Below are 10796 nucleotides of genomic sequence, written 5' to 3' on the forward strand. Positions count from 1 at the left end.
GAGTAAACTTATTCCTCCACAATAACAAAAGTTCCCCCTCATGTTGGCCACGCGAGCGACTCCGATGTGCGCGCGCCATCTTGCATCTTGCACGCACGTACACACACACACACACACATGCACACACACACACACACACACACGTGTTGTGTTCCATCAGGAGCAGTGAGTAGTGAGTAGTGAACATGAGGATCAGTGAACATGAGGATCAGTGGTTTTCTCACCACGCGGCGCTGCCAAGGAATGTTTTTCTTTCTCTCTCTGGTCTTTTGATTCAAAGCATCAGATTCTTCCCACAACCAGAAATACCAAAATGTAGAAAGAAAGAAGGAGGAGGAGGAGGAGGAGGAGGAGGAGGAGGAGGAGGGGTGTAAACAATTAACTGAGTCAGGGTTTACACCAAGAAACATTTTTTCCTCTCTCTCTCTCTTCTCTCTTTTTTTTCTTTTTTTCTTGTTGGGTTCTTCACCCAAAAACCATCTCATGTCGCAAACAAACCCAGCAGACAAAAGCAGTGTGTCCAGTGAGGAGCAGCTGGAGGAAACATGTCCATCCTGTCAGAGGGAGGCGGGCTGTTCAGAACTCTGTCACACTTTTCAGTATTTGGATTAAAAGAAAAACCACCACAAAGTGACCCAAACAGTCCATTTATAATGCTCCTCTCAGGGTTCCTCCCTCTGAGGATGCTCTCCATAGTTAACTAGAACTAGTTAGTTAACCCTCAACAGGTTATCTAACAGTCTGGAGGAGTCACAACACTTTCTTTCTCTCTTTTCTTTTTTTCCATATTTGGTGTAAATACTTTCACACGTCTCCACTGCTGTGTGCTGCACTGCTGTGGGGGTAAATCAGGGGGCTGCTGGGGGGATACTTCCCATTGTGGAGAGCCGGGGCCAGATTGGGAGGTGAAGTCCGGGAGGAGGAGGAGGAGGAGGAGGAGGAGGAGGAGGAGGAGGAGGAGGAGGATGGGGAGCTCCATTTGCATGTTATTACCATAGCATGTGTCAGGCCGTATATAACAGGCTGCAGGCGGCCTCGGCCACAGACAGAAGCACAGTTCACACCGCGGAGGAAAGACACACACAGGGAGGGAGAAGGAAGCATGTTGGACCAGTGACAAGACCAAGACCTTCACACACACACACACACACACACACACACACACACACACACACACACACACACACACACACACACACACACACACACACACACACACACACACACACACACACACACACAACAAAAAAAAAGCTACTTCCTAAAATTTGTCACTTTCCCAACAAACAAAAACCAAACAAGGAACGTGTGTTTGGGCTCTTTACACTGGATTAACGCTTTATAACCGGACTGGAGGACTTTTTTTTTCTTTTTCCTTTTTTTAAAAGTTCACACTTCTTGTTTTGTGACTTTCTTTTTCTTTTTCTTTTTTTTAAAGGTTTGGGATTTATCCTCTTTTTTTTGTTTGTTTGTTCCTCTGGACATGAGTGAGAGGAGTTGAAGAAGAAGAAGAAGAAGAAGAAGAAACACACACACACACACACAGAGAAACAGAAACGTGCTCGATGCATCTTCTCCAGAGCGACTGAACCGGAGGAGGCACCCTGAGGACACCGAGCCTTTCTACTGTATTTATTTAATATTTATGATGTATTTATTGAACATGGGACGCGCCATCCTGCTGACTCTCGCCGTCATGTCCATGATGCTGTGCCAGGTAAGAAACCAATCTCTATGTCCATCACCTCCTCCTCCTCCTCATCCTCCTCCTCACACTCACAACTCATCACTTTTCCTCCTTTTAGGGGTTTTGTTCTGGAGTTTTCGAGCTGAAGCTGCAGGAGTTCCTCAACAAGAAGGGGGTGCAGGGCAACAAGAACTGCTGCAAGGGGGGTCTGACCTCCTCCTTCCAGCAGCAGTGCGAGTGCAAAACCTTCTTCAGGATCTGTCTCAAGCACTTCCAGCCCAACGCCTCCCCGGAGCCGCCCTGCACCTACGGCGGGGCAGTGACACCGGTGCTCGGCTCCAACTCCTTCCAGATCCCCGACGCCATCCCGCAGAGCTCGTTCAGCAACCCCATCAGGATTAACTTCGGCTTCACGTGGCCGGTAAGTTCATGCATGGACAGTAGATGTGAAAACGCGCCATTTCTATGTAAGGGAGGGATGGAGATGGAGATGGAGATGGAGAGGTCACAATCTCCAGGGCTCCAAAACTATATGAAAGATGTGTGAGATGATGGGATGATATATATTTTAAGACACAATAGAAGTTATAATAGAGGATATAAAGAATAATTTGTTGTTAGTGTAGAAAATGTATAAAAAAAAGTTCATTTCTTGGCTGCAGTTAGAAGGCAACTTGTGCGTAAAAACCACACGCACCTCCTCCTCCTCCTCCTCACACACACACACACACACACACACACACACACACACACACACACACACACACACACACACACACGACCATCATCATTTCTCGCCATTTTTTATGTAAGGGAGGGATGGAGAGGGAGATGGAGATGGAGAGGTTGGAATCCGTGCGTAATTACGCACAGCTCGGCACGGGTTCTGGTCACAATCTCCAGGTCTCGGAGCTCAGAGAGGGTGTTTTTTCTGGTTGTTGTTGTTGCTGCTGAGGGGTTTGGTCCTCTCGGATCAGGGGAGGCAGTCTGGGTGTACCCCCCCCCCCCACCCCCCCCCCAGCCCTGGGCCTGATGTTATCGGTCACATCTCTCCGCCGGCCACCTGTCTCATGAAGCCATTTGTCTTCCCAGGGGACCTTCTCGCTGATCATTGAGGCATTACACACCGACTCCAAAGACGACCTCTCCACAGGTAGGACACAAAAACACCCCCCCATCCTCCTCTCCATCCCTTTTTTAATCAATATTGTATCACACCAAGCACTTTCCTCATCCATCCTCCTCCTCCTCCTCCTCCTCCTCCAGAGAACCCAGACCGCGTCGTCAGCACCTTGACCACGCAGAGACACCTGACCGTGGGTGAGGAGTGGTCCCAGGACGTGCACACCGGTGGGAACACCGAGCTCAAGTACTCGTACCGGTTCGTGTGCGACGAGCACTACTACGGGGACGGATGCTCGGTGTTCTGCCGGCCGAGGGACGACGCATTCGGACACTTCACCTGCGGGGAGCGCGGAGAGATAGTGTGTGACTCCGGGTGGAAGGGCCACTACTGCACTGACCGTGAGTACCAGCACTGTAGGAAGATGTGAGAGATGATGGGATGAAGATGTGTATTAAGACACAATAGAAGTTATAATAGAGGATATAAAGAATAATTTGTTAGTGTAGAAAATGTATAAAAAAAAGTTCATACCAAAACTATATGAAAGATGTGTGAGATGATGGGATGAGAAGATATATTTTAAGACACAATAGTTATAATAGAGGATATAAAGAATAACTGTTTGTTGTTGGAAATGTATAAAAAAAGTTCATTTCTTGGCTGCAGTTAGAAGGCAACTTGTGCGTAAAAACCACACGCACCTCCTCCTCCTCCCTCACACACACACACACACACACACACACACACACACACACACACACACACACACACACACACACACACACACACACACACACACACACACACACACACACACACGACCACTTGATGAAAGATGTGTGAGATGATGGGATGAAAATATATATTTTAAGACACAATATAAGTTGTTAGAGGATATAAAGAATAGTTGTTTGTTGTTGGAAATGTATAAAAAAAAAAACCACACGTTCATTTCTTGGCTGCAGTTAGAAGGCAACTTGTGCGTAAAAACCACACGCACCACACGCACCTCCTCCTCCTCCACACACCACACACACACACACACACACACACACACACACACACACACACACACACACACACACACACACACACACACACACACACACACACACACACACACACTTGATGAAAGATGTGTGAGATGATGGGATGAGAAGATATATATTAAGACACAATAGTTATAATAGAGGATATAAAGAATAACTGTTTATAATTGTTGTAAAAAGTTCATTTCTTGGCTGCAGTTAGAAGGCAACTTGTGCGTAAACACCACACACACCTCCTCCTCCTCCTCCTCCATCCTCCTCCTCCTCCTCCTCCTCCTCCCTCACACACACACACACACGACCACTTGATTTATTCTAAGGAAAGTTTTTTAGGGGAATAATCTCACGCGTGCCATAAATTTACATGCTCCCTTCCGATTCGTTGCTCCGGGACTGGGCCCGAGCTGTGGTTGGCCCAGGCGGGGGAGGTATTGTTTGAAGTGGGCAGCTGCCGGCAGAGAGGAGACAATGGAGCAGCTGTCGTGCACTGGCAACACACTCGCCAGCTGTCCACTCTTATCTGCCCCAATCCGAGACATTAAGGGGAGTGTGTGTGTGTGTGTGTGTGTGTGTGTGTGTGTGTGTGTGTGTGAATGAATAAAGGAGTTTTGACCCGCAGTGAAGAAGAAGAAAAAAAAAAGAGGGTGGTTGGGTTTTGAGGGGGTCTGTGTGTGAGTGTGTGTGAGTGTGGCACACACACACACACATTCACACACTCCCTCCTTTGTCCCAGCACTGTGTTAAGCAGAAAATTCTTCCACGGTGATAAGGAGAGTTTTTAGGGGACAGATAATGGGTTTAGGAGCCGTTTAATGAAATCTTAAGTAAAGAGGTAAAAATGAAACACCAAAGTATGGTTTACATTTTGTACTAACTTGTCAATTGCAAGTGGACTTCATCATTTCAAGTGTTGATTGTAGAAAGAATGTTTAATTCTAACACTGTGATCTAGATGATGGCTTTTAAACATCTTCAGCAGCTAAATAACAAACAAAGAATCCACATTTCGTCAGTTAATAAAAGTTCCTTTCTCGTCTTTGCAGCGATCTGTCTGCCCGGCTGCGACGATGAACACGGATTCTGCGAGAAACCTGCAGAGTGCAAGTAAGTTTCCTCGGTCGGCCCTGTTGTTTTGTGGGGGGGAGGCGTTAATTATTAATTCAGTGGGACATTTGGAGGTAACGTGAGTGGACTGACCGGTGTGTGTGTGTGTTTCTTTTCTTCCCACCTCCTAATTGGACAACAACAGGTGCAGAGTGGGATTCAAAGGCCGCTACTGCGACGAGTGCATCCGCTACCCGGGCTGCCTCCACGGGACCTGCCAGCAGCCCTGGCAGTGCAACTGTCAGGAGGGCTGGGGGGGGCTCTTCTGCAACCAAGGTGAGGAGAGAGTGTGACGAGAGTAACGAGCGATGAGGAAAGACAGGGAGGAACCAGGAAGCACTGAAAGATGTCCAGGGTTTAAAGTTAGCTTCAAAAAGTGCAAGTTTTTAGAAATCTAGGTCCAATAAAACTCTTAATTCGACAGCATTGTGATGACTTTATGTCAACGTGAAGAAGGGGTTAACTACATTTGAAAGAACTTCAATGAAATGAAATTATAAGTCCTAAATTTTCTCTTGAACCGGCAACCTTTATGGTAAAATCACCGAACCCAGTGCTTGCTGGGAGGACAGTGTGAGGGGACAAAGGGTACAAAAGCTTGAACAATCGCCACAAGATCTTTCACGTTCAATTCGTCGTCTAAAAAAGTCTGTAAACAGACCAGAGATGGGGAAAGTAACAAGACAAGGCGTCACCATAGCAACGCTTTGGTAAAGAAACAACAACAGAGCAGCAGTTGTCTGGAGATGAGCAGCAAGAACAGGAGGGCAGGAAACCAAAAGAAACAACAAAAAACAGAAGAAGAGAAAGAGACAAGTGTGCCAGAGGACAAAAAGACATTCTTCTTCTTCTTCTTCTGCTGCTGCTGCTGCTGTTGTCGTGCCGACATGTGTTGCTCTGTGGCTAATCCACATGTGCCGCTTTGTCTCTCTCTCTCCAGATCTCAACTACTGCACTCACCACAAGCCCTGCATTAATGGAGCCACTTGTAGCAACACCGGTCAGGGCAGCTACACCTGTTCCTGCAGGCCGGGCTTCACAGGGTCCAGCTGTGAGATCCAGGTCAACGAATGCGCCGGGAACCCCTGTCGCAACGGCGGGAGCTGTGCCGTAAGTGTTTAAGTCTGGTTCTTCTTGGATGAATTTGGAAAGAGAAAGTGTTAAAAAAAAAAGAAAACAAGCGAACAGATGCAGCACGTTGAGATTCAGAAGGCTGCCGTTTGTAGCAGCTGCGAGATCCGAGAGATGTCAAGCCTGTTCTGTTTTCTTGCCACCCCCTCACAGGATTTGGAAAACACATATACCTGCACTTGCCCGCACGGTTTCTATGGCAACAACTGCGAGCTGAGTGCCATGACGTGCGCCGACGGGCCCTGCTCCAACGGCGGCCGATGTGCCGACAACCCAGACGGCGGATACTTCTGCCAGTGCCCCACCGGGTACGCAGGGTTCAACTGCGAGAAGAAGATCGACCACTGCACCTCGGGCCCCTGCTCCAACGGTAAGAGACGAGTTGGTCTGGGAGCTTTCCGGTTTGCCTCGAACGCCAAAACGTCAGATGATGTTTGTCATTTGTTTTTGGACCAAACGTTTACTCATCATCTCTGGTTTCTTTAGGTGCTCGATGTGTTGATCTGGTCAACTCGTACCTGTGTCAGTGCCCGGACGGTTTCACCGGCATGAACTGCGACCACACCGGGGACGAGTGCTCCATGTACCCGTGCCAGAACGGCGCCACGTGCCAGGAAGGTCTCGACGGCTACACCTGCTCCTGTCCGCCGGGGTACACCGGCCGCAACTGCAGCTCGCCCATCAGCCGCTGTGAACACAACCCCTGCCACAACGGCGCCACCTGCCACGAGAGGAACAGCCGCTACGTCTGCGCGTGCGTTCCCGGCTACGGCGGCAGAAACTGCCAGTTCCTGCTTCCGGAGCACGCCGCCATCCGGGGGTCAGAGGTGCCCTGGATGGCCGTGGGGTCCGGCGTGGCCCTGGTGCTGCTGCTGCTGGCGGGCTGCGCTGTGCTTGTTGGATTTTTCCGATCAAAAGTCCAGCGCGAAGGTCCGATAGAAACCGTTGGTGAGGTAGAGACAATAAACAACCTGACCAACAACTGCCACCGCAGCGAAAGGGACTTGGCGGTCAGCGTGATGCCGACGCCGGGCGTCAAAAATATCAACAAGAAGATGGACTTCTGCAGCGGCGACCCCGACGAAGGGTCCTCACCGGGGAGGAGCAGCTACAAGAGCCGCCATCTGCCCGCGGACTACAACTTCGTACACGAGGCCAACTACGAGCAGGCGGCCAAAGAGGCCATGCTGGAGGCGGCCTGCGAAGACAAGTGCCAATCCCAGGACTCGTTCGAGTTCGAGGAGAAACGCAGCAAACGTTTAAAATGGTAAATATCTTTCACAGTCTCTCAAATCAAACTGTAGCTTTGGGGTTCCTGTCCGAATGGTTAAACTAACAGCGTTTTTCTTTCTTTCCCAAAGCGATGCATCAGAAAAGAAAGCCCCAGAAATGTCTGCATGTGCGGACACCAAGTACAAATCTGTGTTTGTGATGTCGGAGGAAAAGGACGAATGTATAATTGCAACTGAGGTGAGTTTTGCACGTTTTATTTTCAGTAGAAGACGGTGTCTGCGTTTGGTCATTTGGCCAACAAACACTCATATGTATTTTTTGGTGTTTTTTGTGTCTCTCCAGGTGTAACGAGCCACCAATCGGGCTGCCCGTTGCTCATTTGCTCTATGGGAGAGTTTTTATACTCCTTCAGATGCTGCTCTAACCCTAGGGGGAGGTGTCCCGCCTTGAGACTGCTGCTGATACTGAGACGTTTAACTGATATTCAGAGTGAGCTGGTTCTCTACTGGAAAATAAGCGCAGGCAGTGGCGGCCTGTGGGATAAGAACTGGCGGGGTAAAAATAAATAAAAAATGAAAGAGTTTACGGTTGAAAGTAAACAGCCACTTAGCTTTCTGTTCTGCCTTTTAGAGGCGAGTAGGGGTACAAAATAAATGAATAAAAATGAAATATAAAAGGACACTGTCTCGTGGCGATAACGTGCGGGCGCTACGATTTTTGTTTTTTGCAACATTTGCACCCAGGCCTTTTTCTCTAACCCACACGCCGTTGCTGAGCGCAGGAACTGCATCAAACGGTGGATGTTTGGCCATACTGGCCTGTTCTTCACGAGGCTGTTCACGTGGGCTGTGCACCCATCGCCACACCTGTGAGGACTGTATGTATACTTGATCACTGTGTTAACTGAAGTGCGTTTTCTCCCCCCCGATACCCGAGCCCTCCAAACCATTTATGACATAGTATTGTTATTCTTTTTTTTTTGTTTCTTTTTGGGACATGAAAACTTTTGTCTTAATTAAATAAAAAATTTAAAATGTTGCTTTTTTTTTATACAGATTGTCCTTTTGTAAAATAAAGAAAGAAAAAAAAAAAAAAAAAAAAAAAGTTTAAAATTATGATTTAATTTAAGTTAATTTAATGATTTTGTGTTATTTTTATTTTGTATTGTATATTTGTGATGTTTGTCATGATTATTTAAGTTTTTTGATTTTTCTTTTTAAAAAATGATGATATTTGCAAAGGCACTTCAGGTCAATGGGACTTTTTTTTTTTTTTTTTTTTTTTTTAGAAAAATGTTATTTAAGAGGGATTGTACTGTACAAATTGTTATGTTGCCGTCTCCTTTACCGTTTCTGAATGAAGGAATTAGCCAAGACTATTTTTCCAAATAAATATTGCTAAACATGAAATCTTTAATTGCGTCCAAACTTTTTGTTCTGTCCATCTGCACACACTCTGAGAAACACTTCTTTAGGAGTCTGTGAGCAAAGTTAATCAGTAACATCTGTTGTCTTCCCCTGGCGACCCCATAGTGGGCTCTTTCTATGCCGACACTGTTGCCCACTGCCAGAAGTTGAAAGTGTCTCCCTGGAGACCGGAGAGGGGGCCCATTCATAAAAAAAACAATGTCCCTACGCTAGATTTACCACTCCTGTTTCTCCTAAAGAACAAGTCAGGTAATTCATGGCTCTTAGATTCAGATCAACGTGGAGTTACGCCTCCTGGACATACAACACTTTGGGTTTTCCAACTTTCCTGTTTCCTGCAAAAAACTACTTTTCTCACTAACATCTAAAGCTTTTTCACCGCAGTAAAGTTCCTCATATAAGAGGAAATAACAAACTTTAAAACTTGCCATTTTCCTCCCAACAACCTCTTTAAATTCCCCTCAGTTCTGTCTCTTAATTGCCCCACAAAGACGCTGATTGTATTTAGACACAAATAACTGTAAATCATCAGCCCAGTAGAGACGGCCTCTGAGGGGGTTTATAACCCCGCGGCATTATGGGAACAGACTTCGGCAGACAATGATGGAATTGACAATGGGGCACACAAAAGGCCACCCTTGGGAGAGCCTGCGTGTCCCTCGGCATGCTGGGAGAAAAGAGAGTAACGGGAACAGATGTTGTTGAGTAACAGATGCCTTCTGGCCAGAGTTCAGCCTCGACCAGCCAGAACCTTCAAAGGCCCGAGCTGCTTCAAGAAAAGACAGCTTTCACACCGACTTCAGGATACATTTGGTTTTTTCTGAGGGATGGAAGAGATAAGAGATCACCTAAGAGGACTTTTGTGTTGAGGTGATGAATAGAGACAAAGAAACTACAGTGAGGCTGCAGGAAGACAGAAGCCATGCAAGGGACAATTTGAGAAATACAAGGAAAGATATTTTACACATTTGAAATGAGTTTAGCAGCTTTTTAAGGGACGAAACACTGTGGAAACATAAAAAGAGTGACTGTGTTAATGTCTTATAGCAAAAAAATATTCCAAATTGTTTTGTTACAATGGCCAAAACAATAAGGTATTGACAAAAGCTGCAACTAAAAAATAGTTTCTCAATTAACTGTCAGAAAATGCTCAAAAATGCACATTACAACTTCTGTTGACTGAATGCATTTGCTTGTTTTGTCAGACCACCTGTCCAAAACCCAGAGATTCTAATTAATATCACATATTTACGAAAGATAAAACTATATATATATATATGGATATTTAAGAAGCTAGAACCAGTGATTTTTAGTTTTTTTTTACCAGTGAAAGTGACTTAACAATTAGCTGATAACCAAAATTGTTGATGATTAAGTTTCAGTTGAGTGACTAATTGATTACTTGACTTAATGTACAAACACTGCACAAAAACATGCGCTGGTACACAAGGGATTTTGTGTTCAAACTGTCAAGTATCAGACTTTACTTGGGTACTTTTATGACACTTTATACTTCTACTTTACTACCTTTAAGAGGGCAGATTTTGAACCATTTACTCCATCCATCTACAGTTATATGTTACCCTAAAAAACATAGGAGCAGCTTGTAAAAAAAAAAAAAAAAAAAAAAAAAGTACACATTGTCAGCGATTAAGCTACTTACCTGTGTACAAAAACGTTAACAATAAATTGTGATAACTGCTGCTTACACATTATTGCATCAGTGATAACACACAAATATTATCATCAAAAATAGGTTAACACCATAGAAATAGAATAGTAGTAGAACGGATATTCCGATTCAAATCAACATAGAAACATTGTCATGCGTACCGCTACCATGGCGACCATTTTAACAGGCTAACATCCGTATAAACTAAACAGAATAACTGTGAGTAGTTAACTAAAAGACTAAAACTTAAATGTAATAAAGAACATAGGAAAGAAGAGTGATGACTTTGGCTTATTTACTGTAACCGGTGTAGCGTCACAGCATGGTCAAATATATGCGGAAAACATTTCGATGTCCGTTCCATGTC

At 45.6% G+C, this 10796-nt stretch overlaps 1 protein-coding gene across 1 annotated transcript; it reads left to right on the plus strand.

Annotated features, from left to right (window-relative positions):
• The first annotated feature begins 1648 nt into the window (after positions 1-1648).
• Positions 1649-7678, plus strand: dla (deltaA). Its single transcript, XM_054603718.1, has 11 exons — positions 1649-1717; positions 1806-2108; positions 2780-2840; positions 2954-3211; positions 4906-4966; positions 5112-5242; positions 5907-6076; positions 6251-6467; positions 6584-7364; positions 7459-7567; positions 7673-7678. Exons 1-11 carry the CDS (start codon positions 1649-1651, stop codon positions 7676-7678), a joined length of 2166 nt encoding a protein of 721 aa, XP_054459693.1.
• Positions 7679-10796: the final 3118 nt, after the last annotated feature.

The sequence above is a fragment of the Anoplopoma fimbria genome, chromosome 9, assembly GCF_027596085.1.
Source record: "Anoplopoma fimbria isolate UVic2021 breed Golden Eagle Sablefish chromosome 9, Afim_UVic_2022, whole genome shotgun sequence".
Lineage (NCBI taxonomy): Eukaryota > Metazoa > Chordata > Actinopteri > Perciformes > Anoplopomatidae > Anoplopoma > Anoplopoma fimbria.